This window comes from Eublepharis macularius, chromosome 11 (genome assembly GCF_028583425.1).
Source record: "Eublepharis macularius isolate TG4126 chromosome 11, MPM_Emac_v1.0, whole genome shotgun sequence".
Classification (NCBI taxonomy): Eukaryota; Metazoa; Chordata; class Lepidosauria; order Squamata; family Eublepharidae; genus Eublepharis; species Eublepharis macularius.
Genome location: NC_072800.1, coordinates 93,495,269 through 93,522,786, shown reverse-complemented (window position 1 = coordinate 93,522,786; position 27,518 = coordinate 93,495,269). Strand labels below are relative to the sequence as shown.

The 27,518-nt window shown below is 49.2% G+C and overlaps 1 protein-coding gene across 1 annotated transcript; it reads left to right on the top strand.

The window, feature by feature from the left end:
• Window positions 1-764: 764 nt before the first annotated feature.
• On the top strand, window positions 765-16,873 carry ZNF282 (zinc finger protein 282). The gene is made up of 7 exons (XM_054991556.1): window positions 765-952; window positions 3,587-3,988; window positions 5,037-5,163; window positions 8,686-8,808; window positions 9,639-9,749; window positions 11,682-11,801; window positions 15,210-16,873. The coding sequence occupies exons 1-7, from the start codon at window positions 929-931 to the stop codon at window positions 15,926-15,928; spliced, it is 1,626 nt and encodes a 541-aa protein (XP_054847531.1). The 5' UTR covers window positions 765-928; the 3' UTR covers window positions 15,929-16,873.
• Window positions 16,874-27,518: the final 10,645 nt, after the last annotated feature.

The following is a 27,518-nucleotide window of genomic DNA, read 5'->3' as shown; positions in this document are numbered from 1 at the left end:
AGTGAGTCAAAGCTCCCTTCTTCAGATGATCAAGAGGAGTTACCCATGTTAGTCTGTAGTTGCAAAACGGTAAAGAGTCCAGTAGCACCTTTAAGACTAACCCACTTTATTGTAGCATAAGCTTTCGAGAACCACAGCTCTCTTCATCAGATGCAGCTTTATTGTAGCATACGTTTCCGAGAACCACAGCTCTCTTTGTCAAGTGCATTGTCAGCATTCGAGAACTGCAGCTGTCAGATGCAACTTTATTGTAGCGTAAGCTTCCAAGAACCACAGCTCTCTTCGTCAGATGTATCTGATGATACACCACAGCTCTCTTTGTCAGATGCACGCTGCGTCTGACGAAGAGGGCTGTGGTTCTCGAATGCTTATGCTACAATAAAGTGGGTTAGTCTTCAAGGTGCCACTGGACTCTTTCCCTTCTTCCGATGGAGGCGCCCAAACTTATTCCCGGAGGCTTCTCCATCAGCTAGCCGGTCTCTGCTGGGCCCGAATCTCGCGCCTCTTCTCCAGGCCCTTCCCCTCCCGCCGCCTGCCCCGTGTGGACGGGCTGCCCCGTTGCTGCGCATCCGCCGCGCGTCGCCGCCCGTCCACCCGCCCGCCGCGAGGGGCTTTTCCCGCCCCCGCCGAGCCTGACGTCGGCATGCCGGGGGGGAGGGGGGTGCGTGCGGGGGGTGCGGCGCCGCCTCGGCCCTGCAGGGGGCGCGCCTCCGCCCAGCCCCCGCGGCTCGCCGCCTCTTTTCCGCCAAATCGCTACAGTCGCGTCCGGCGCGCTTCCTCCCGATGTAACCAGCCGCCGCCGCCGCCGCCGCCGCGCGCCCGCCGCCCCTGCCGCCTCCTCCTCCTCCGCCGCCGCCCCGGGACGCCCCCGGCCCGCGCCCAGCCGCGATCGCCCCTCGCCGCGCCCGCCGCCCCTCCGCCGCCGGCCATGGCTGAATGGGCCCCTGCCCAGGTGAGCGGCCCCGCGCGGATCGGGGCTGGGCGGGGGGAGCGGGACCCCGGGGGGGTGGGGGGGTGGGGGGTCGGCGGGGGCCTCGGCTGCTCTGCCCCCTCCCCCGGCTGGGGTCTTAGTTGGGCCACCGGGGGGGGGGTCGGGGTGCTCCTGGGGGAGGAGGGGGCTCTCATGGGGGGGCTCGCTGCCCCCTCCCCCCGCTGCTGCTGCTGCTTTGCGGGCTGCATCGGCCGGGAGGCGGGAAGGGAAAGGGCCGCAGGGCCCGGGGATTGAGGGGGCGGCGCTTTTCTACCCCCCCCCCCCCTTGCGGGCCGGGTCTGCTGCAAGGGGGCCCCGAACTCTCCGGGCGGGGGATGCGCTGCGGGGGGGGGGCAGGCGAGGCTGCGCTGAGCCGCTGGCCCGGATCCGGCAACTTTCTGGACCGCTGGAGGATGCTCCTTGGTTGCCCTCCTGGAGCCTTTTGACCCTTCCTCGGAGGAGCCAGGTGGGCGGAGGCGGAGCTCCTTTTTATGCTCACAACACCCGTGCGAGGTAGGCTAGGACCAGAGCACTGGCCCCAGGCAGAGAGGGGAGCCCAAGCCACATCACTGGACAGTGCTCTGCCCTGTGCAATGGGACCAGCTTGTGCATAGAGGTCCCCACCAATGTGTGAATGCAGCCCCCGTCTCCCTGGCCGTAGTCCAGCACCCTCACTGCTACCCCACACTGCCTCTGGAAGTTGTCTTCTAGGAGGGGTGCCCCATGCAGTGATCTCACTGCCCTGTGCACATGACCCCCAAGTTTGCCAGCCTCCAGGTGGAACCTGGAGATCTCCCGGAATTACAACAGCTCTCCTGACTGCAGGGATCAGTCCCCTGGAGAAAATGGCATCTTCAGGGAGCAAATGCTGTGACATACCACAGATTCTAGGCAAAATCCGTCCCCAGATTCTCCCCTCCACAGGCACTGCTCCCAAATCTCCAGGAATTTCCCAGGCTGGAGTTGGCAACCTAGGATCCTCTGAGCCATGACTCACTGGGTCCTTCACAACCCCAGTACAGATAGTACAGATGGGTTGTGACCAGGGAAACTGCCCCTCCAATCTTTAATAACAGCACAGACTCCAGGACGAACAGGTACGAGCAGGGGCTTACCTTTTAGTTTTGATGAAACCCGGTGCATTTCTGGCCTGGTGTTTGCATACAGTCTCTTCTGAATTGCAGCCAGTTCTGGAGCAGAGCAGAGCTAGTTACATCTCCTGCTTCTCGAGGTCCATGCAGAACCAGCGAGGAGGAGATGGCATGGGGGGAAGGGCAGGCAGAGGCACAAGTTCCTTCCACTGATGTCTTGTGTCCCCTCTTAGGCGCTCCCACCCAATTGCTGCTTTAGAATCTGTGAGCACTTTGGTCCAAGCAGAGAGTTTCCCCTTTCTAAACACAGAGGAGTTAGCCGTCTGTAGTAGCAAAATCAGAAAGAGTCCAGTAGCACCTTTTAAGACGAACCAACTTTATTGTAGAATAAGCTTTCGAGAATCACAGTTCTCTGCGTCAGATGCATCTGACGCAGAGAACTGTGATTCTGACGAAGAGAGCTGTGGTTCTTGAAAGCTTATGCTACAATAAAGTTGGTTAGTCTTAAAAGGTGCTACTGGACTCTTTTTGATTTCCCCCTTTCTAAAGAGAGAGGAGCCTTGGTCAAGTCTGCTCGGAAACCACATTCCTTGCCATAGTGCCCCCCCAACAATTTTCACTCTGCATCCCTACACTGATATTCTTGGATTGGTATGATTTATATGATCATCTGTTCCCCACCCCCCATGCATGATCAGAGTTATTAACTCAGACCTCCACCTTTTTTTATGTGTATGGCATGCAAGGAAAAGGGAAGGGGGCCCATCTAGGTTACTGGAAATTGTGTTTGTGGTAATCGAGTCTGTGATTTTATTGTTTTATCTGTTGTAATTCTTATCACTGTAACCCGCCCTGAGTCCATTTGCAGGGAGGGTGGGCTGTAAATAAATAAGTAAATAAATAAAGGAACCGAGCCTCCCCATTCAATGCCTTCAGTATGGAGCAGCTGCGGGAGCTTTCATTCTGACGATCCGATATCAAGGGATTTCCGCTCCCTTGCACCCTACCTTTTAGGAGTCTGTGAAAGAGCATTAGAAAGAAACAGCGTGAGTGAGTGGTCCCTCTCCTGCTCCCAGGATGCTGCAGTCTTTACAGGAGGGGAAGGCCTAATGAACTCCTCTGCCAGGGAAAAGTATGGGCTCGCCTTTCTTGCCTGCCGTTCACCCAGGATGATCCGCCAACTGCCTTCCACCTCTGTGAAGCTGGTGGAGCCTTTGGCCCGCTCTCCCACCCTTGGGGAGCTCCCTCTTTCTCTAGCCCTTCCACAGCGTGGAATTGTTTCAGCAGGCTTTTAACCTGCCACGATCAATCGTGGAATCTTTGCCACCTGGTTGTTCTTTTACTGTTGGTTGTGTTTGTGGGATCCTTGAACTGTAGTGATGTTTTTAGTTTTAATATGCAGCATTTATCGATGCTTTTAATCGTTTTTAATGTTGTAAACCGCTTTGGGCCTTTTTTGATGTAGAAGCAGTATAAAAATCCAATAAATAAAATTAATGTTTCCCCGCCTCCTTTCCCCAAACAGATCCAGGAATGGAACGTCGAGGCCCAACACCTGATGCCCCTCCAGCCCCCGCTGGTCCCTGAGCTGAGCCACATGCGAGAAGCGCAGCTGCACACGGCCGAGGCCTCCCTCTGGAGCGTGGTGGCCACTGTCCAGGCCATGGAGAGGAAGATCGACTTGCTGGCCACGCGGCTGCTCAGCCTGGAGGGCCGGTCTGGGAACGCTGAGAAGAAACTCCTGGACTGCGAGAAGACGGCCATGGAGTTTGGGAACCAGCTGGAGAGCAAGTGGGCTGTCCTGGGGACCCTGATCCAGGAGTACGGGCTGCTCCAGAGGAGGCTGGAGAACATGGAGAACCTCCTCAAGAACCGGAACTTTTGGGTCCTAAGATTGCCACCAGGGTCCAAGGGGGAAATCCCCAAGGTAAACATCAGGAGAGGGCATTTGGGGAAGGGTCAGAGGGGTCAGACTGGGCCACCTGCAGCAACGATGCTGAACTGGGCCTAGGTTGAGAGCGGGGGTGGGGGTGAGACTGGGGGGAATGAAGGCAGCTGAAGGTCTGCGGATGCTACCGGCCAAGAGAAAGGAAGACTGTTTGGGGAGGGGGCGGGTGGGGAGGAGCAGAAATGGAACCGCGCAGGAAGTCTGCGAGGGACTTCCAAGCAGAAAGAATGACCAGGGAGAAAGCGAGGCTTCCCAAGGGAGGCAACGAAAGGGAGAGCCAGTTTGGTGTAGTGGTAAAGAGCGCGAGACTCTGATCTGGAGAGCCAGGTTTGATTCCCCACTCCTCCGCTTGAAGCCAGCTGGGTGGCCTTGAGTCTTGCACAGCTCCCTCGGAGCTCTCTCAGCCCCACCCACCTCACAGGGTGTTTTGTTGTGGGGATAATAATGACATGCTTTGTAAACCACTCTGAGTGGGCGTTAAATTGTCCTGAAGGGCAGTATATCAATTGAATTTTGTTGTTGTTGTTGTTGTTGTTCCACAATGAATTTGTCCAGGAGTGTTCCCATCTCACAGGATTTTCTGCAGAGAGCTGCTGTATAACATAGCGGTTAAGTAGTTGAGATGCAAGATTCTGCTGGTTCGACTCCCTCTCCTGCCTGCCGTGATCTCAGCAGGTGGCCTTGGGTCAGCCCGTCCTCTCAGCCCAGCTGTGTTGTGGGGATAATAATAGCACTGACTTTATTCACCGCTCTGTCCAGAAAGGCGGTATATAAGTGCAGTTGTTGTTGTTAGGCTTTATGTGCACGCAGACTGTGTTGTGTCTTTAGACAACCTGTTCCAAAAAGTTTTGTGAGTGTTTGGGACGGCCAGAGAATAATTATTTTTGAAAGTCTAAGGTGTCCCTGTTTTCCTGCCTCATAAAATCCCTGAACATCAGTTCGATGTTTCGCACTTATAAAGGACTCTGCGTTGATGTCAGAGGCAGCAGCCAATTGCCAATATGCATGGATCCTTTTCCCATTCCAGATGCCAGTGACTTTTGTCGACATCGCTGTATATTTCTCTGCTGAAGAATGGAAGAACTTGGCCGAGTGGCAAAAAGACCTCTACAGTAACCTTGTAAAGGAGAACTACGAATCTTTGCTCAGCCAAGGTATAATAATAGTAGCATCTTTATCTAATGCGCTAGAAAGTTCAAAGCATTTCATAGTATCTTTGTATATCTTGTAACAACACTTTAAGGTCTGTACATCTTTGTTAATTTTTGTATTTAATGTCTCAGTAAAAAGAAAACAAACCCTCAAACCAGCTAACAAAAGAGAGAGAGAAAATCAAATTTACCCAAACAGAAGCAATAGAAACCCAGTTGCCCCAGCAGCAGTAAGAAAAAAACCGGCAACAAAACACCAACACACTAAAAAAAACCCTAGGCCTAAAACAGCCAGCAACAATCAGAAAAAAACACAAAATTTTTAGTAGCAAAAGGTTTTAAAAGATATTGTGATGAAGAAAAAAAATATGTGGGATACAATTGCCCAGATTATATTTTAACTTAAAATTGCAAAAGATCTGGAGGAATGAAGAACAACTTCCCTTGACTCCTAGCAGAAAGCAACAAGCAGGGAATGCCACGAATTGTTTGGGGCCACCCCAGACAAGGCTCTGCCACCCATCAGGAAATGGTAGCACATGCAACAGCCATGAATGGCAGGTGGGTGAGCTGAGCTGGGGAAGACGTAATTTCCTGAGTCCAGGCAGAGACACCGTTTGAACCTGGGACTTCCACACTGACAGCGCTGTCTCTTAGAGCGCTTCCTCAAGTAGGTTTTTCTCTGCTTCGGATTCCAAACCGGAGCGCTTCCTCCCTCCACCAATTTCTGCATTGTACTATAGCCGTCCTCTTTCCAGGTTTCCCCCCCTCCTCAATATGGTCTTGCCCAAACTGACTTGACTCCATTCTTTTTGGAAAGAGTGCAGCCCGTACTCATAAAGCGCATTGTCCAGTTGGCATGCAGAGCGTTTTCCTCCACTGCAAAAGTTCTGCCCAGATCAGCGCGCTTTTCCTGCAGCCAGCCTCTGGCAATTGCTGTTTTCCCAGTTTTTTTTTCCTACCATAAAACCATTGTTAAAAATCAGTAATGGATACAGTGCAATATACACAGCCCTATAACGATCTACTGACACTTGCGGGTTTAAAATTTAAATATAAACATTCTAACACATGCCTGGGGAACAAAGGGGGGCATCACGTCTCTGTGGCAGCTGTGAAGTTTTGGTTTTAAGCAACTGGGTTTGAGAGGAAGGATCCACACAGTCGCTGGAGGCAGAGCAGCACTGAAGCCTAGGTTACGGTCCGGTGTTTGCTAGGCTTGCGTTTGCAGATTAAGCAAGGACACGGTGGTAGGATTGCCAACTGCCTGGAGCAAAAACTTCCTTGTCCCATTAATAGAAGCTTAACGAGATGTTTATTAGAGGGCGATGCTGTTTGGGTCTATGCCTCTCTTAAAGGGACAGGACATTTTTCTCCAGGCTTGCTGGCAACCCGACATGCTGGCCCATGTGACCTGGAAGGCCCTCTTGGCTCTGCCAAATACTCTGAAAGGTAACCAGGGCTGGATTGAGACCCAGTCCTGCAAGGCGGCCTGGCTCAGTGGCAGCAACACGGCCCAGAAGACTGGCAGCTCTTCCCCCGTTGTGCCGCCTCCCCCACATCTCTCATTGTTGAGGAAGGTGCCAACACACAGGGGTGCACTTCCAGCGGGCAGTAGCATCCAGGAAGGGGGCGAGGGGCAGGGCCTCCACCTCCACCTTGCTGCTGCTGGCACAGGAGGAGGCCGTGAGCAGGCCTGAGCTCGGGGGACAAGATTCCCGGACCCTGCACTGGCAGGAGATCCAGACAGCAGGTCGATGGAGACGGTGAGGCCACCCCCTTGCACAAAGAACCTTCCCCTGTTGTGAGCTGTGCACTGGGGGGAAAGCACCACTTTTAGGTCTGCGGAATCAACCTCCCCCCCACCCCCATTGTAATTCTGGTTGTAAGGCTGTTGAACATTTTTATGGAAGGCATGCGGAAGTCTGGCAAGGCCACTGTAGGGGTCCCTGCAGGCATGAGGGTGGGCCTGTTTGAGGTAGCACGCGGTCCTTGGGCTCTTTATACTCAACTAGACCCCGTCGTTTTGTCTCAGCCTAACCTTCCTCACAGGGTTGTTGTGAGGACAGAAATGCTGGGGTGGGGACGAGCTCCCTGGAGGAAGAGGAGATAAAAATCATATCAGGACAGAAATACAGATCTTAGTTATGGTACAGTCATGGAAGGGCCAGTGAGGAGCAGGTCTGTGCAGCCGCTGAGCCACCAAGCTTTTTCAGAAAGCCTTCCAGGGGCTTGGCAGCCCACCCCCATCTTTAGGGCCCCAGGAGGCAGCAGACACAAGCCCAGTGATGCCAAGGGGCTTTTGTCAACTCAGAATGGTCTTATGGGGACCCCCCAAGAGATGGTCGTGTGTGTGTGTGTGTGTGTGTGATGTGTCGTCAAGTCACCTCTAACCTATGCCGACCCTATGAAGGAAAGACCTCCAAAACGTCCTCTCCTTAACAGACTTGCTCAGATCCTGCAAACTGGAGGACGTGGCTTCTTTTATTGAGTCCAACCATCTCGTTTTAGGGCTTCCTCTTTTCCTACTGCCGTCCAGTTTCCCCAGCATTATTGCCTTTTCCAGGATCAGCCTCAGTTTTGTCGTTTTAGCTTCTAGGGAGAATTCAGGCTTGATTTGATCTAGTATCCACTTATTTGTCTTTTTGACTCGTGTGCACTTCTAATGTAAAAGTGGGCCTGGCTTGGGGCCCCCCAAAGTTTAGCCTTGACAGCTAAACTGAACTGACAGTTTATTGATCAGATTTGGATCCTGCCCTTCCTCCAAGGCACCCCAAACAGTTTGCACGAGCCTGCCTCCCTCCCTTTGACCCTGGAAACAAATCTGTGAAATTTCAAGTCTGAGGGAGAGTGTCCGGTTCAAGCGTCATGGCTTGTTGGGGATTTGAACTCAGCTCTCCCTACTTTCAATCCAATAGTACTGCATGGTTTTGTGATTTTGTAATCCAAGCGTTGTTAGTTTGCACGGCTTGTCCAATGTATTTTTGTTGGTATTGTTGGTACTGTTTTTATTGCATTGGCATCTCGTTCTGTAGTCTGCCTTGAGTCTCAGTGAGAAAGGTGGGCTAGAAAGCAAGCAAACAGATACATAAATCAGCCGCTAAACCAAGCTAGCTCACCTGTACAAGCCTGCCATCAGAGGATATAACCAGCACCAACATCCATCTTTTTTTACCAGGCAGCTGCAAGACGTTGTGGGATGTGCTCATGGTTCTGAAGTGGCAGCCTGTGCTATTGGGGTGATGGAGGATGAGATTGATAAAATGGGGTGGGGGGGCAATCTTGAATCATTCATTTTATTGTGATATTTAGAGACCACTGACTCAGTAAAAGACTCCCAAGGCAGTGTCTTTGAAACAGCAAGAGGATCCAACTCGTAGCAATAAGAAGCCAGCATAAAATCAGTAAAAAGCATCAGCACAGCTGGCAGGAAACTGAGCGAGACAAACAGCCTGTTGCAAAGCCAGCACCCAAAGGGGTCTTCCTGGGTCAGCCTTCAGCGGCTTCTCTCTGTGGCCTCCTCAGGAGCAGACATCAACGTTTCGAAGCCAGAGGCGCAGCCAAGGATTGAACGGAGCACAGAGCCGTGCATCCCGGAGCAGCCAAACTCCAAGGAGCGGGAGGTTGCCGCGCCGGATCCTTGCACAGGTGAGGAAAACTGTCGCAAAGGGAGTTGTTGGGTAGGAAGAATGGTGGTGGTGTTGCTCAAGACCCACCTGAGGAGTTTTAAAATAGTAAAGAGTCCAGTATCACATTTAAGACTAACCAACTGTATTGTAGCATAAGCTTTCGAGAATCACAGCTCTCTTTGTCAAATGCAACTTTATTGTAGCATAAGCTTTCGAGAACCACAGCTCTCTTCATCAGATGCATCTGACGAAGAGAGCTGTGGTTCTCAAAAGCTTATGCTACAATAAAGTTGGTTAGTCTTAAAGGAGCTACCGGACTTTTTGCTATTCTGTGTCTCAGAGTGGTGGTTGTGAGCATAAAATAGGGAGGGGAGAACCTTGAGCTTGTTGGAGAAGGATAAAAATGTAAGCAGACAGATGCAGCTGGGGGCCTGCAGGCCAGGAACGGAACCCAGAGCCTCCCCGCAATATGGAGGCAGCTGATAGGCAACCAGATGGCACAGAATGCTCTTGTCACTGATGCAGTGCTTTAATGTATTCATTAGCATTCCTAACAACAACCCTGCGAGGCAGGACTTGATTGTTGTTTTTTTATTGTTAACTGTTGTTTCTTAATATATTTATGCTGTTTATATTTTGCATTGTAAGCGCCTTGAGCATCTTTGAGGAAAGGTGGCTAATAAACGTTAAAAATAAAGAAATAAAACGAATAAAATAAGTAGTCACAATACTGCAAATAGTCTGAAGCTTGACGTGATCAAGTGAGCTTAAGGCTGAGTGCGGCAACGAAGCACGCCAGCCCGCTCTAGTGAGCCTCAATCCTTCTCTAATCTTCTCTCTCCTCCGCAGAACCCTTGATGTCGACGCCTGACATCTTGTCCCGGATCAAGCAGGAAGAGCCCTTTGCTGGGGGAGGGCAGTTCCCCGAGGAGAGGGGCATCCCGACAGACCCCTGCGCAGGTGACTGGTCCAACCACAGGACACTGTCTTTTGGGGAGACAGCCTGCTCCAGAACCCAATCCTGACTGCTCCACGGCCCAGGCATTTCTGTTGGGAGAACATAGGACGGCATATGTTGCAAAAAATTTTTGCAAGATTTTTTTGTATTTCTACAACCCAATTTGACAGTTTGATGTTCCGCTATTTTTGGTGGCGTTAGGGCACAGTCCTCTGGGAAATTCTTCTGGCCAAGCTCTATTGACATGAACAAGAGTTTCAGGATGACAGGACTAAGCTGAAATTACGGGCTGCAGTGCCCAAATCTACACAGGGAGGGACCCTAGGGTTCCCAGGTGCCTGCCGGTGGCAGACAAACTCCTAGGGATTTGCCCCCTTGTCTGCCAGTTACCCAGCAATCAGTGGGAGGGGGCACACTCTCGGAGGTTGCCCGCCACCAGCAGGCACCTCAGGAGTAAGTGCTGTGCAGGGCACTCCCAGCTGGTGTGGCGACGTCACGACCAGTAGTGACGTCTTTGTGCTGCCCAAGGGAGCATTTCCACGCTTCATTTAGGGCAGATTTGAGCCCCAAACATGCAGAATCAGTTCCGTGCAGAGCGCAGGAGCGTTCACACGGCCGGCATGGTGACATCACTACAGGAAGTGACATCATGTTGGCTCTGGGGCGCACACGCGTAAGTCCCAGGTACCCTACCCTCTCGACAGGAGGCGAGGGGTCCCTGGCAAGTCTAAGGAACCCCTTTCTTGGCGCTGAGTCACCCTGAGATGAAAATGGGAGACGGAAGTGCAATCAGCAAAATGTTAGGCCAGGCCAAGGCCAGAAGCCCGACTCTTCCTTATCATTCCAGGCCTCGGCAGTTCAGGCGTTTTGGGACTGCCGCCCTTTGGAAGGCTTGGCGGGGCACAGCCCTCTCCCCTTCTGCTCCGAGCCCACTTGATTCGTGCTAAACTCAGACCCCGAGTTTCACATTTTGAAATGAGAGAGGCGCTTTCTGCTTGTGTCTCCTCTCATGAGTGAAATTCAACTGGGCCGGGCGAGCGGGGCCTACTCAGCATTAGCCCCCCTTTGCTTCATTGGCCTCCTTAGGTTTCAGTGAAACATGAGGCGAAAGACGTGAGGTCCTGCATCCATGCAGCATCTCGTTCAACCTGGGCCGCAAACCTGAAGGCATGGCACACTGCTGCTTTACGTGGGGCGGGGCAGCCCAGCTTCAAGGAGACTCTGAGTGCAAAGCCCCCTTGGCAGGATCCCCTTTAGAGGGGGCAAAAAACTTTCCTAAATAAATGAACAAGTCCTCCCAGGAGAGTGCTTTTTGTTTCATGCAGTATTGCATTTAAATTAGGTTTTGGTGAGACCCCAGCCCACCCCCGCCCTTGAGTTTTTTTAGGATGTTTATGTTGACCACGATTCTCCTTCTTTGGAGGTTTTCAATCAGAGGCTAGAGGGCCATCTGACAGCAGTGCTGATTCTGTGAACCTGGGCAGATCATGAGGTGGAGGGCAGGAAGGGTTACATTGGGGCTTAGTTCTCGTGGCCCCTTCTTACATGCCCAGGGTAAGGCCGATCGCCACCTGGGGGTCAGGTACCAATTTTCCCCAGGCCAGTTTGGCTAGGGATCCTGACCGTGTTTTGCCACCTTCTGGGCATGGAGCAGGGGGCACTGTGTGTGGGGGGGTGGGGCAGAGGTAGTTGTGAATTTCCCACATTGTGCAGGGGGTGGATTAGATGACCCCAGAGGTCCCTTCCAACCCTGTTGTTCTATGATTCCTGTCTTCTCTTTCTCTTCCTGCACTGATTTCAAATGGGCCGTCCTGCCATCCTTTTCCACAGCAGCCCCTGAGAGCGTCTGCTGTCCTTGCAGCCCTCTCTGCCTGTTGACAGACTTGAGGGCTGTTTCCTTTGGTTGAAACAGCCGCCCTGTTCTCTTCTCCCAGGTGCCGAGGCTCTTATGTCAGCCCATGACTTCTTGTCCTGGATCAAGCAAGAGGAAGAGCCGTGTGTCCGGGGACACTGGGAGCCTGCAGAGAGAGAAATGCTGACCGGCCCTGGCCCAGGTGAGTACACCTGAAAGCGCTGTGAGGTTCAGAAAGCTATTAGGAAGGACCCTTGGGGGAGCGTCGCCTCTCTGCTCAGCCCGAAACCCGCACATCCCCTTTGGCTGTGGCTCTGTGGAAATACACACAGAATCCACTTTAGGCTACAGAACAGGGACCCCTGGCCGTGGTTCCCCCACTACGAAGAGATCAGCTTTCTAGTCCTCCTGCTTGCGCAGTTTGTGTTGAGGCTGTTTTTCTACAATGTGGTCTGCTTTAACTCCTTCATGCATATTGAAATTTGAATCCAAGCTATAGTAGTTAGGTTGTTGCACCAATATAGATAAAAGCAGATGACAATAATCAATACTGAGCAATACTAGGCCAAGCTTTTGTATTCTAGATGAACTTTCAAACTTTGCATGAACCGTCTGTGTTTTTTTCTAAGTGTTAGGTAATTCTAACAGGTGTGCTTTAATCTTTTGACAGTTAATTAAAATAGTGGACTCTATCGAGATTAATGTTCCTCTATCAGAGATTCAACCAATAGTGATCTCTCAACTTAACTTTTTCTGACACTTCTCAGAGATTTACAGTTTTGTTTAGCAAGTTTGAGTATAACGTCATTTTTTACTAATTGGAAGGTTATACAATAGAAACTATGAATATTCAATGAAGCATCAAACCAATTATTGTTTGTTTGTGCTATCACTTGAAAAGCTCTTAGATATTTGCATATGATGACTTATAAAAATGCAAATAGAATGTCAGAGCTCTGATGGAAGTAATCTCTTGAGAGAATTTAGGAGAGAATTTTATCTTTACCTATGCATTTCATAGAAACTTTGATTATGTTAAACATGGTATTTATTAGGAAATGTTAGCAAACTTATTTCTTATTGCCTTTCTGTGTTCTGTTTTTATAGGATTCATATTAATAACCATTTATATTTTAATTACTTGCTTCATTAAAAAACTAGGGTGTATTTTCAATAAAGTGAAATAAACCCTAGATAGGTGTCTGTGTGTTTGATAAAGAGTTGCAAAACAATATCGAACCCTATATAAATAAATGTACTGATAAACAGGTGGTTCAAAGAACTCAGCTGTTTGACAGGTCTGAGAACTAGTAGCTGAAAGCTTTCCAAGAGAAAGATACATTTTTCTTTTGGTTAAGTAGAAGCTTAGTTTCAGACACGGGCAAAAGCTCGTTACAAGGTAGAAGAGGCAAAACTGTGTAATATCGAATATGCAGTAAGGTTGAAATTAATCATATAGGTGTAAAACAGATTAGCTATGAAATCGGAAACTTAAAATGTTGAATGTTGAATATAAATGTTGAAATATATTGAATACAGATATTTGAATAGGAATTTGAAACCGAAAATGTTGACTATAAATGTATTCTAACGTAAGCAAGTATTACAGTATTTAGTATCATAAAAATTTAATGGAGGAGATGCTGGGAAGAAAACTTTTTTGTTTAAAATATTTTGTTGTATATAATTATTTTGATCCATATAACCATGATGTAATCCCTTTTCCTCTTTTCTTTACCCCCTATACTATTACTTTGTCTTTTCAAAATAAAAAAAGGAAAAGAAATTTGAGTCCAATAGCATTTTCCCAGGGGATAAGCTTTTGTGAGTCAAAGCTAATGAAATGAGCTGTGACTCTTAAAAGCTATGCTAAAGTGCTACAGGACTCGAAATTTGTTCTGCTGCTACAGACTTAACAGGGCTACCCACCTGCAACTGTATTCATGTTGGTTCTTTATTCATTCAAAAGCCTAGTTTTAAATTGTCTTTCTCAAGGTTCTTATCATGGGATTGCGGAAGTGGGCAGAGTGGACTTCCCTGGCGATGGTCGGAGGAGCAGCCGGGGGTCTTTCACTTGAAGCGCTGTGGAATCCCCTCTCCCGGGCTTGCTGGTTCAGGATAGCAAGTGGTGACCCACAAACACCTTGCTGTGAACCTCATTTTGCATCCTTTGCAGCCCATACATAGACCCAGCCAGGAAGTAGGAGTTCCTTCAGCTGCATGTATGAATGGCTTTCATGGCAAAGTCTCGGCCGTGAGGTGCTAAGAGAGCCAGCTGAGAGCCAGTTTGGTGTTGTGGTTACGAGCAGCAAGACTCGTGGCCCTTCTTACATGCCCAGGGTAATGCCAATTGCCACCTTGTGATCGGGTAGCAATTTTCCACGGGCCAGTTTGGCTAGGGATCCTGGAGGTGTTTTGCCATCTTCTGGGCATGGAGCAGGGGGCACTGGGGCAGTTGGGGAGGGTAGTTGTGAAGTTCCTGCTTTGTGCAGGGGGTTGGACTAGATGACCCTAGAGGTCCCTTCCAACCCTATGATTCTATGACTCTAATCTGGAGAGCCAGGTTTTAAGATAAATGCTTCTCCTACCTTTCCCAAGGACCTCAGAACAGCATACAGGGGTCTTTCCTTCCCTATTTTGCCTTCACAACCCCCTCAGTTCTGTTCTTGTTACAGTGAACTGTTATGCTTTCTGCATGTAAATTCGTAAGAAAAGAGCCAACCGCACATTCTCTTTACAAAGAAATTGGGGATCAGTAGCTGGATAAATGTTGGGTTTAAGTCACACATGCAGCTGTTCACATGTTGAATGTAAAATAAGAATGACTCAATGCATGTATTTTAAAAAATGAAACGTACACTGTTCATAGATTCTATGTGCATTCACTATTAGGGGTGTGCACCCGAAAAATATTCAGGTTTCCCACTTCGGGTTTACCCGAAGCGGTGGAAAAGCTTCGGAAAAAAACTCGCTTCGGATTCGGGTTTCTAAGTCGTTTCAGTATGCTCTGAAATGACGGGGGAGGGGGGGAGGCCACTCCCACCCTTAAACTCCTATCCCCCCACCCACTTACCTGGTCAGGCTCCAGCCACCAATGCCGTGCTGGCCAGATGGCCAGCGGAGAGGGCCTTCCCTGCTGCCACTGCGGCCGGCGCAGCTGGCCAGCAGAGAGGGCCGCCACCGCTGGAGGCCAGCAGGAAGATGGGAGGGCCTCCTCCTCCAGCCGGTGCCAGGTAAGTGGGGGTGGGGAGGAAAGGGTGGGAATGGAAAAGTTTAAAGGGCCCATCTGCTTGCAACAGGGCCCTTTAAACTTAACCCCCAGCCCCCCCAAAGCTTCCCGAATACTTCGGGAAGCTTTGTTTCGGTATTTCCAAATTGGGCCGAATCGGATACCCGAAATACCTGAATCGGATACACACCCCTGCTCACTATAATGTGGGAACGGGGCTCTTACAAAATAGGTTAGGCTACTTGAAGGTGGCTGTGAAGGGATTTGAAGTTGGATCTCTTCACTACTTGATGCTGTCTCTCTTGACCAGTTTCTCCATAGAATTGGCTTATTTTTTCCCAAGGGATGAATAACTCTGGCCTGTTCCTTTCTTTCTTCCAGCCGGTGATGGCATGGCGGTCAAAGCAGAAGAACAGCGCCAGGGCCCAGAAGAACCAGCAAGGCCTGGGGAGCCTTTGTTCCAGGGGGAACCACCAGCAGCTGCTGCAGCAGTGGAAGCCTACGTGGGTCCATGCGGCCCCATCTCACAGCCCCTTAGCCCGGCCAGGAGCAGACCGGGTAAATCTCTTGAATTAGACAGCGAGTTGCAAAGCATATTTGCACCCCAAGGGCCAGCTGAGAGGCCACACGGCTGCAGCGAGTGTGGCAAGATGTTTGGGGTGAAGAAGAGCCTCAAAGTCCACCAGAGGAGCCACCACGGCCAGGAACGTCCCTATGAGTGCGCCGAGTGCCGCAAAAGCTTCAATTGCCACTCGGGGCTGGTGCGGCACCAGATGACCCACCGGGGCGAGCGTCCTTACAAGTGCGAGGAATGCGGCAAGTGCTACAGCCGCAAGGAGCATCTCCAGAACCACCAGCGCCTGCACACGGGGGAGCGGCCCTTCCAGTGCCCCGTCTGCGGCAAGCGCTTCATCCGCAAACAGAACCTGCTCAAGCACCAGAGAATCCACACGGGGGAGAGGCCCTACCAGTGTGCGGAGTGTGGGCGCAGCTTCCGCTACAAGGAGTCCCTCAAGGACCACCTGAGAACTCACAGCACGGAGGCTGGGCCCCCTTCCCAGCGTCTCCTTCCCTCCTTGGCTGGGGACCCGCTCCCTTAACACCACACAACGTAGGGAAAGGAACAGTTCTAGCTCTGCCAAGGGTTTCTCGTCTCCGTTCCCTCTGTTGCTCCCCCTCCGTGGCCAAGTCCAGAGCGCCAGACCTGCCCGATGTGGGGGGGAAACCACTACAAAGACTGCTGGATGTGGAAGGGGGTGTTTCATGAGGCCGTGGCCTGAGTGGGAAGTCAAGGTGGGCACTGCAGAGGCAGTGAGGCCTGCCACACTGTACCAAATACGTACCGCCTGGGGGAATCAAGAGCGGATTCTCCCCCCTCCACCACAGCCCCTAGCCAAACTAACCCACAAACCCGCTGGGGACTGGAGAGGTGGCAGTTCTCATCTTTGTGCGCTGTAATCGCCAGACTCGAGACGAACATTTGAGAATCTTACTTAAGAGCGTTTCTAGCCCTCGTGGAAGGGTTGAAAACGTGGCGGCTCAGAAACCAAATTCCAAACCCACCCACTCCACATTTGTAATCCGTTCTCTTTCCTGACAGTTTCAAAAGGATCGATCACAAGTCTGGCAGGACATACCTGGATAGCTTTGGGGTGGGATGGTTAAAAATGGTTCTTCTTTTGCCTACCGCATCCACGAGCAAGACCGTCTCCTGCCTGCCCCGGGTAAACCGTATTGAGTTGCTCAGCTCACACACTCCAAGGGACTCCTTTCTGCCATGGCCTTTGGCTTCCTCATCCCGCTGTGCCTGCCTCCATCCCTGGCCTCGAAACACTTTGGCTGCACGCACCTTCTGCTCTTCTCCTCCTCTGCGCCCCACCTCTTGCATATATATTTATTCTTCTTTGCCCTGCCTTTCTCCCATGCCACAGCGATTATTTTAAAATTCTTTTTAATCTCATGAAGATGCAGTCCAGCTCTGTTTAAGAAAAAAAAAAAGTATTTCCAGGTGTAGTTTTGTATCCAGGGTGCAATGGAAATAAAGACCAACAAAAGGAAAATCTCCATTGTGCAGGTTGCGTTTTTCGGCATAAAGAGTCGCGCTGAGCCAGGCTTGGCAGCCATTTTCTGCAGGCCTGGCCTTATGTTTTCTAAAAGCCTTTCCCCCCCCTTGAAGTATTCAGCTCAAAATGTAATTTGTGAACATGATGAACAAGTGTTTGCAAACACCCTTTCCGAAAGGTAGGCGTTTCGGGGCCAGACTGAATGTGTGCGGGGAGTTCCATTTTGACACTTTCGGCAATTTCTAAAGCTGCATTTTCAGGTTCACGGTGGGCCAGATTCAGATTGGGGCTGTGGGGAGGGAAGTTCAGGCTCTTGCATAAGGGGAGGCTTTACCCTCCCGCCCTCACTCACACCCAGACAGTCCCAGTCTTAATTTGGCCTCTGTGCACCTGAAAAATGGATTTTAAAAAAATCAACAGGCACTCCAAGCATGAAACTCGCAAGTAATGTCTGGTTTGGCCCTGGAAGAGCTGGGATTGATTGTGGCCAACCTGGGAGTGTGACGTGGCCCATTCACACTGCATTCTGCTGGCTGTAGGCGGTCCAATCAGTCTTTTAAAGCCCGGCACAGTCAAGATGTAGAACACCCTCGACCGGGTGTTCTCTGCCAAAAGGCACACCCTTCTGGGCCCAGCCCCCCCCCATTCCTCCCCAGGAGCCGGAAGTGTGCCATCCTGTGTTTAAGCGATGTTGCACAGTTAGAGGGTGTTTGAACAGAGAGTTGGGCGTTAAAGGGGGACTCCCAAGAAAGGCTCAGGGCTAGTAGACAGCTGTTAGCTCAGAAGACCAGAGGTGGCGCTAATGCAGGGGGAGGGGATGGAGGGGCTCAGGTGGTACCACAACCACCATCTTTTTGTGTTAGTTGGCTGCTCTCCCCACCCACCCCTGCGCCAAGCTGAGTGCTGAAAAGCCCATTTCCCTGGCTACTGGAAGCCCCGCCCGGTCCTCTGGCGTCTAAGCCTTACAAGTCTTGTCTGGCCCACCAAGAGGACTAGGCACTTGCTTTCAAAAGGAACAAAGACTCTCAAGACTCCACATATGGCCCACAGGTGCTCAGGATACTGTCAAGCAAGCCTAATGCGCCCAGCGTGCCAGCCGGAGGCCGGACCATGCAGCCCCTGGGATCTGCCTAAGAGGTTCCCTACATCAGGCTGCCAAGCGGTGCCCGATTCTCCCATCGTTACAGCAGCTGAGGCCTATCCAGCCCTGGTCCCCTTGGCCTGCCTTCATGCTGTGCTGGATCAGGCCAGTGGTCCATCTAATCCTGCATCTCCTTTCATGCAGTGGCCAACTAGATGACCCTGGAAAGCCTGTGAGCAAGGCATGGAGGCCAAAGCTGCCTCCTGAGGATGCCCCTCGAGCACTGATATTCCAAGGTACACTGCTTCTGAACGTGGAGGTTCCATTGAACCGTTGTGGCTGATAGCCATTGATGGATCTGTTCTCCGTGAGCACGTCTGTCAAAGCCAAACGTTCGTCTGCTCTGTAAGTCCGCTGTGAGCCACAGTTCACCTGCCTTCGAGACGAGGCTTAGCAGGGAAGAGCTAGGGCACATTTCCATCTGGCGAGTCTGCTCAGTGCTCACATTTTAAGTTGCAGAAGGGTGATGAAAAGAATGCGTGATGCTGATTCAGCCACAGTTAAGCGTTTCATTCCATTGATTTCACGTGCTGAAATCTCTTCCCCCCCAAAACCAAGATGATTGAAAGCTTGTTAAAAGGGGTTGCATGATGCCCATTGACCATTGGACCGCGCCTGTTGTGGCTTTCTGACCCATTTCACTATCAGTGTTTATATCCATAAGTCATAAGTGTCTGCACTTCACAGAAACTAGCCCTTCCCAACCATTGGGTGTGTGTGTGTGCATTGATAGACATGTGCATTCATTTCTCAGTTGCATGTTTTCTTCTGTTCAATCTCCTAGTGTCAGGCTGGGATGCAATGTGATGCTTTTATTTACATTTTTTAAACACATCAACATAAGGTGGCTTGCAAGAGCGGCTTGCAACATACAATATCGATAAAATATAAAAACGGAGGATCAGTGTGGAGAAAACAACAATAAAATCCATAAAATGGAAAACGTAAGAGTCACGAGAGCAGCTGAAATAAGAAATTTTCCAAAACCAACTAGAAAATCAAAAACTTCCTGTTGCTTATTGGTACAGAATGAACTTCATTCACCTCCTGAAGCATCCCCTTATGCCTGCTAAGACTCTTTGGAGCAAGTGCCTTAAGCAGGGTACCACCACCAGAAAGCCTCTGCCTCTCAGGACACTCTGTCTCCTGTTGGACAGTGCCAGCATTCAAAACAGCTGTTTTAAAAATATAACCCCCAGATTTCAAATGTATAACTAAATTAACTCATAGAATCATAGAGTTGGAAGGGGCCATACAGATCATCTAGTCCAACCCGCTGCCCAGTGCAGGATCAGCCTAAAGCATCTCTGACAAGTATTCATCCAGCCTCTTCTTGAAAACTGCCAGTGAGGGGGAGCTCACCATCTCCCTAGGCAGCTGATTCCACCTTTGAACTACTCTGTCTGTGAAAAAGTTTTTTCCTAATATCCAGCCGGTACCTTTGTGCGTGTAGTTTTAGCCCATTGCTTCGCGTCCTACCCTCTGCTGCCAACTGGAACAGCTCTTTGCCCTCCTCCAAATGACAGCCTTTCAAATACTTAAAGAGAGCAATCATGTCCCCCCTCAACCTCCTCCAAACTAAACATTCCCAAGGCCCTCGGCCTTTCCTCGTAGGGCTCAGTCTCCAGACCCCTGATCATTCTTGTCGCTCTCCTCTGCACCCTCTCGATTTTGTCCACATCCTTTTTGAAGTGAGGCCTCCAGAACTGCACACAATACTCCAGGTGTGGCCTGACCAAGGCAGTATAGAGAGGGGCTATGACCTCCTGCGATTTCGATGCTATGGCCCCTTTGATACAACCCAGGATTGAATTAGCCTTTTTTGCCACCGCACTCCATGCTAAAAGCCTATGTTTTTAAAAAGTAGAGATGTATATGTGTGTAGAGAGACAATATCTGGACTGTGCCAAGGCTTGGATTTCAGCTGCCTTCCCGAGGGTGAGGAGTGTTGCCACATCCCCTGGCTTTGCTTCTTCCCTATACGGATGGTAAAGCCAAAGGTTTGGTCTCACTGCTGTGCCATTTCTGTCAGCTTGCAAAGGCAACCACACCAGTGATGAGTTTGCACTGGTGACTTGCAGCTGAAATCCACAAAAAAGAAGGGTCTTGAAGCTGCCCTTACAGATCGCAGAAGCTGACTTTGAACACTTCCCCAAGAACCAAGAAAATGTTCCAGATTTGGGCTGTTTCCACATGTCTTACTTGCCTGCGAAACATAGTGCAAAATTCCCAGGAGACAGCATCTTCTCACACAAAATCGCACCAGGAAGACGCTGTTATCTGGGAGTTTTGCGCGAAATAGCGTCTTCCTGGTGCGATTTCACGTGAGAAGACGCTGCCTCCTGGGACTTTCGGGCGATGCAGGTCAGACGTGCAGAAACGGCCATTATCTACCAACTTTCTGTATGGACGTGCCACATCTGAATGAATCTTGGTTGATTGAAATGTTGCTTCTATAAGATACTGGTCTGTTCATCAATGATAGTTTCCTCCTCTGGCCTGATTACTCACCTTGGGTGCCAGATCCTTGTGGAAATGGAGGCTTGTCTGCCTTTTTAACTGGAACACACTTTCACACAGTCAGATGGGTGGGGGTAGCCAGAATTGGCTTTGGCTTCCATGGGGTTGACTCATTATCCAGGGGTACCCGTCCACCAGGAAGTTTTGTCCCTGCAAACCTGCCACTATTTTGAGGAGCTTGTGCCAGAGAATTTGTGGTGGAGCAGGTCCAAGGTAAATAGCAGGTCTTATCACACAATGGCATATTCAACAGAAATGCCTCTCATATGGAGAGAAACGGTAAATAATTCTGCAGAAACTTTGCTATGACCAATTTAATTAATTTGGTGTGTGTCAAGCCACTCACAGCCACTGTCCCACCTGTTTGTGGGGACAAGGAAATCCCTCCCGGTGACCAAGGTAGGGGAATATTAATAGAAGTGGATTATTTTATTCTAGTTATGGGCAGACCAGTAAAAATAAAATTGTGGGTTAACCAGCATTTGTTGGCTGCTTTATTAAGCTTGTCCTGCAGTCACCGCAGCCTGGCTATGGCATAGCAAGAGAAGATGGGCTGAAAGGGAGTTTTTATGAAACTGAACGTTTTGGAGTCCCTGCACAGCTTCCATAGAAAGGAGAAGAGTAGCCATTTTCTGCTTCGCTCGGCATGGCGTTGCAAGAAATAAAATAGGAATGTTTTCAAGATGGAATTGCAGTGATACTTAAAGTTCACCTGAACAGTCGATTGGAGATCCGGTTTGATATGTAAAGATCAATGGTCTGAGTAATATGAATGACACCTGATATTTCTTGATGTGCTTTTCCTTGTGTAGATGATCTGATTTCCAAGCTGCCAAATGCTCAGCCCAGCATGGAGAGCCCAGAAGTGCGCTGCGCTTTCAGCCCGAGGGATTGTACAAAGACTGAAAACCCTCCAGGATCCAGAATAGGTCAGTGAGGGTCTGGAGAGCAACCGGCACAAGGATGGGTGGGTGGGTAAGTAGGGGTCGCCTCCATGAAGAGGGTTGCCAACCTCCAGGAGGCGCCTGGAGATCTTCCAGAATTACACATTTTATTTATTTATTTAAAACAATTTCTACGTTGCCTTTCCATCCGAATAGGGTTCCTGAGGTGGCACTCACAAAAACATTAAAGCATTTAAATCAGTAAAGCAGCATTTAAAATAAGGCATATATAAAATATTTTTAAAATTCATTAAAAACATAGACATACACTTAACACGGCCAGGGAGGAGAGCTAATAAGTTACTTGGGTACATCAACTGGGAGAAAGCAATGATAGAGAGAGACTGATGAGTCTCATTGGGAAGGGAGTTCCAAAGTTTTGGTGCCATGACCAAGAAAGCCAGTTTGGTGTAGTGGTTAAGAGCATGGGACTCTAATCTGGAGAACCGGGTTCGATTCCTCACTCCTCCACTTGAAGCCAGCTGGGTGGCCTTGGGTCAGTCACAGCTCTTCGGAGCTCTCTCAGCCCCACCCACCTCACAGGGTGTTTTGTTGTGGGGATAATAATGACATACTTTGTAAACCGCTCTGAGTGGGCATTAAGTTGTCCTGAAGGGCGGTATATAAATCGAATGTTGTTGTTGTTGTTGTTGTTGTTATTATTATTATTATTAAGCCTGTCACGTCCCTCTCCGGCCATCTGAGTGATTCCAACTCACAAATCTCAGGGGAGGAGCCCAGGCAGGGGCTGAGGAGGACTAGCAGGACTAGAGAGGGGCCAGCACTCAGAGGCCCCTGCTGAGGATGAAGCAGCACCACCGAGGGCCACCGTGCCAGAGCCTGCAAGGGAAGCTGTGCCACCAGCCCATGAGGTAGCCACGAGGCCTCCAGGCAGGACGAATTTGGGCCTGTAGCCCCTTAGGACCCTCCCCCATTCTGCAAGAATGGTGGTGGTGGTGGAAAGCCCAGGCGGAGGTGGCACGAAGACAGTGAAGTGCCACCTCCCAGTAGATCAAGACTGGAGTGCTTGGAGTAGTATTTATTTATTTCATTATATTTATTCCGCCCTCCCCATGGCCAGGCTCGGGGTGGATTACATCAGTTAAAAACATCGTCACAATATGACGAGAATTTATAAATTCATAAAAACATATTAAAATCACAGTTTACATAATAAATAATTTAAAAAGGTATCAAGAGGGCGGCAAACCACAGTATAAACAGAGTTTTAAAACAGAATGGTGCTAAAAACATCTGGTGGGGGGCATTTTAGCATTCATCAACTCCCCCCCCCCCACGGCTGGCGGAGGCCTAGCCCACCCTCAATCACACGCCTGGCGGAACATCTCTGTCTTACAGGCCTGGCGGAAGAACAGCAGATCCTGCCGGGCTCCGGTTTCAGGAGACAGTTCCACCAGGCTGGGGCCAGGATCGAACTTTGCATAGGCTGAGGAGGGACCTCTCTCCAGCTCCCTCTGACAGCCTCTGGTCACAAAATGGACGCTGTGCTTCTCTTGAGCAACGGTTGAGATCCCAAAATGGCTGCCGTTCTTCAACTGAGCTGAAAAGCGGCCATCGAACCTGTGTGCGCGGCACTGGCTGAGCGGCCTGGCCCAGGGATGCAATCAAAGCCTTGATTTCAACTCCCTTGTTTGGACTGAGCTAATCTCACCAAACAAAGCTTTCCTCTGCAGTGCAGCACGCTCTTCAGCTTCCCCAATAACTAACCGGCAGCTCGATTATTAACAGAACCTTCTGCTTGTTGCTCAGCTTGATAAGAGAGCCACTCAGGAAAACCAGCTAAAATACATGATGCACACAATTCTTTTCATGGTGCAAATATGTAGCACAGACATTGCACAGAGCCACAAGGTCAATACTTGATGGAATACTACTGAGTGTATAGGCAAGGCCCCAAAATGTAAAGATAGTGGCTCGCTCCTCCGGTTTCTTGGGTTAGTTGAGATCACCTAGCCAGCCTGATAAAACCCACCCTGCTCGCATTGCCTCAAAACTTTAATCTATGAATGGAGAACAAGACATGGGTGATGGTTTGCCGTTGGACCTCCTGCCCGCCTGAGGCGTCCCCTACCAGGGCAGAGAGCAAACAGTATCAGCACGCAGTAGCTAGCCATTTATTTATCACTGGGTGTTCCGGGCATTCCAGGAGAAAAAGCAGCCAGGAGGGAGTCTGGAACATTCTGGAATTCAGAGTAAGCACCTCTGTCTCCTGAGACACAGCTGGTTCAGTACAGCATCCCTTTAAAGGCTGTTGTACCCGTGCCAGCCTAGGAATACAGGCCAGCCACCCCATTTCTTATTAAGCCAAACAACTCGGTGGTGAAACCACAACTGGAGGGAATACAAAAATACAAAACTCAATATCTATAAATATAAAGTGTATTCAAGTGTAAAGTGACTAGTGCTTATAAATAAATACTTATATCCTCCTAATAAATATTCATACAAATATGATTTTCCAATATATATAAATAGTTACAACAAAGATGCTTGATGTCGGTGCCCGCCGCATAAATAGAGTTCACCGATTCTCTAATATTAAGTCAATATCTTTTCCTATTTCTTTCGGAAATAACTGAAGCCGAAGAGAAATCTGCAATCAGTTGTGGTTTCACCACCGAGTTGTTTGGTTTCATATACTGGGGGTGCCTTCTGGTTGGTTACCCCATTTCTTATTGGCATGGCGACAGAGAAAAGAGGAACAGGCTGCATAAATTTAGCCCTCATTGAAATGCTGTCACGTGAATGTAAACATTGCGACGAGTGCAGGATTAGACAAGCATGGTTTGAAAAGATGAGGACACGGTGACTTGTGTGTTGCTGTGTAGAACAATGAACTGCTGTCCCCCAAAAGGCATTGCTGGTTTGCGTACAGATACTTAACATGTTCAGATTTCAAATTTCTCAGTGCCTAAGATTATGGATGTGATTTGAGCAACCAGTGCAAGTTAAAGGGGAGGGTGCCGTTCCAATGGTAACCCTCCAATGAGAAAATATGTCCAGTTTGGAACACGGCAGCAGACCCGGTCAATCCAGCCTTGATTTGCTTTCGTACCTCAGTTTCCAGTCCGTAACTGTAACCGTGCAGTCGACTTCCTGGAGATTATTGATCTGGATAGAGAAAAGATGCCTTGACCTGGATAGCTCAGGCCAGCCCAGTCGCATCAGATTTTGCAAGCTGCGCAGGGTCGGCCTTGGTTAGTCCTTGGATAGGAGACCTCCAAAGAAGGCCGAGGGTTTCAGAGACCGCACTGGCAAACCACCTCTGTTAGCTTCTTGCCTAGAAAACCCCAGCAGGGGTTGCTATAAGTCAGCTATGAGCAATTACAAAATATAAATGCCCCGGGAATTATCATTCAGTGGGCTGAGCATCTATTGAGACATCATGGGAAAGGACACAGCTTCGTGACCAGAACGCTCCACCTTTTCCCTCACATTCAGTGCCAAGATTGAAGACTTACAGGTTTAGAAAGTCGTCAAGCTAACCTCCGTTTATTGTGACATCAGAATGTGGTGCTGTAACAAAGTGGGGTTTGTTTCTTGCCTACCAAGTTTGATCTGACAAATTGGGATTATTTTTATGAGCCTCAGAATAAATCAGGCCCAGTCTTGTTTGTAGATCCAGAGGAGTTAGCCGTGTTAGTCTGTAGTAGCAAAATCGAAAAGAGTCCAGTAGCACCTTTAAGACTAACCAACTTTATTGTGGCATAAGCTTTAGAGAATCACAGCTCTCTTCGTCAGATGCGTGGAGGGTAAGAAGAAACTGGTCAGAGATATAGGTGGAGAGGGGAGGGGGAGTAGATGCAATCAGTAGCTTCTGATAATGGGATCAGTTTGCTTCTGATAATGAAGTCAGTTACTTCTGATAATGAGATAACCATTCATAGTCTCTATTCAATCCAAGCCTGACTGAATCAAATTTACATATGAATTCCAATTCAGCAGCTTCCCCTTGGATTCTGGTTTTGAAAGGCTTCTGTTGAACTACAGTGACCTTTAAGTCCTAGATGGAGTGTCCTGGTAGATTGAAGTGTTCTCCCACTGGTTTCTGGATGTTGCCATTTTTAACGTCAGATTTGTGTCCATTTATTCTTTTGCCCAGAGGTTGGCTGGTTTGTCCAATGTACAGAGCAGATGGACATTGTTGGCACATGAGGGCATATATCAGATTGGAGGATGAGCAGCTGTAAGAGCCAGAGACAGTGTAGTTGATGCCATTGGGTCCTGTAATTGTATTCCCTGGGTAGATATAGGGGCAGAGCTGGCATCTGGGTCTGTTGCAGGGTCTGGTACCTGTGCTGGTGACTCTGCTGGCCGATTCATGGTTCAGTCTTGTTTATGACATCTGAATGCAGCCATGGCCAGGTGAGGAAGAGGTGGCATTCCCTCGTCTCTTCCTCAAGTGCCCCCAAAGAACTCATGCATGAACGGTTTGCTTCTCAGAATCCAGAGCTGGAAAGTTGCCTTTGATTTTGTGGGATCCGTAGCAGTATGATAATATTTGCAGGGCCAGTTCACGTCACCTCGAAAGCAGCAAATTGGTGCAGTGAAAAGTACTTCGGCTGATCTTTCTGTTCTGAAACGTGATACGTTCCTCTGTTTTCCTCCTCTGTTTTTCTTCTTCTGCCGCCTTGCCCCTAAGTGAGTACAAACAACCCTCAGCAAGTGGTAAATCCCCAAGAAGAACCCCACATCACTAAGCTGATGGTTGCAAGCATTATTGTCATTGGCGAGGAAAATCTTACTGCATTTTTGCTCTGCATTGGAACTCATTCATTCATTCATTCATTCATTCATTCATTCATTCATACACTGCCTTTCCCTTCCTTTGCATAAGGATCTGCAACAAGAAAATTCACACTGGTTTTATTTTGCCTCACTTATACCCTGCCTTTCTTCCCCATGGAGACCCAAAGTGGCTGACATCATTCCCATCTGCTTCACTTTATCCTTACAACAACCCTGTGAGGTAGGTTAGACTGCATTGGGACTGGCCCAGGGTTATTCAGCAAGCTTCCGCAGCAGAGTGGGAATTCGAACCTGATCCAGATCCTAGTCCGACACTCAAACCACCACACTACACCAGATCTAATGAAGCTGAACGGTTAGCTTTGATGGGATGTTCAGGGGCCACAGACGCTCCCTCGTGGAACACTGAGCTTGTGGGGGGAAACGGGTGAAGTGCAAAATCTCACAGGGCAGTCCTTTGGCATCAGTGGTATCAGCTGCTTAAATCAGGCCAGGCAATTGGTTGAGCATGTGGTTGGTTACAATGTGGCTGAATGATCGCCTGTCTCCATCAATATGTTTTCACTCGCGTATCCTGTATAGTTAGTTTAAACTGACACTGCTGATGTATCACCAGTTATTTTTGACATCATACAGCCAAGCTGGAACCATTATTTTCAACTGTGACATTTTCTGTCTGGTTATAGTTTATTGAGGAGGTACAATAGACAATCAAAGTTGTGTTGAGCAATGTGTGTGACTATGGGGACGGCAAAGGAACAGGATTTTCCATGAAGGACACTTCCGTTCTAATGTTTTAGTCCAAATGAAATGGACAATTAATGCATATGTTTATTTACGCATAACATTATGAATGCAAAAATATAAGATAGGCCTAAAATAAAACAGAACAGGAGTAAAACATTACAACTTCAGAGGTATTTAAGAGGCACTTCCCCGGATTTAATTAAAAACACCAAACAATGAAATCTTAATTAAAACAGAATACTATTCATTTCTTGTTTCGGTGGCTTAAAGTTGCTGGAAAACTCTGTTGCAAGACAGCCGAGACCGATTTCAGACTAACAACTGATAAAGGGTTGGCCAAGAAGCAAGTTTGGGTGTTTTCCCAAGTAGTTATCTTGGGAGGCAACCAAGAGTAGCGGTGGTGGACCTCAATCTATCTTACTTAGTCATTGTATTCATTTTGAAAACTGTGCCTCACTCATACTGCACTGAGGGCAGTTTACAAAAGAGCGGAAATCGGGTCCAA

What these genes read in the sequence shown, in the direction of transcription:
- ZNF282 (XM_054991556.1), top strand. Translation starts at nt 929, where the DNA reads ATGGCTGAATGGGCCCCTGCCCAG. An exon ending in CGCGCCGGATCCTTGCACAG is followed by an intron (nt 8,809 to 9,638) that starts GTGAGGAAAACT and finishes TCTCCTCCGCAG; the next exon opens with AACCCTTGATGTCGACGCCT. An exon ending in CCCGACAGACCCCTGCGCAG is followed by an intron (nt 9,750 to 11,681) that starts GTGACTGGTCCA and finishes CTCTTCTCCCAG; the next exon opens with GTGCCGAGGCTCTTATGTCA.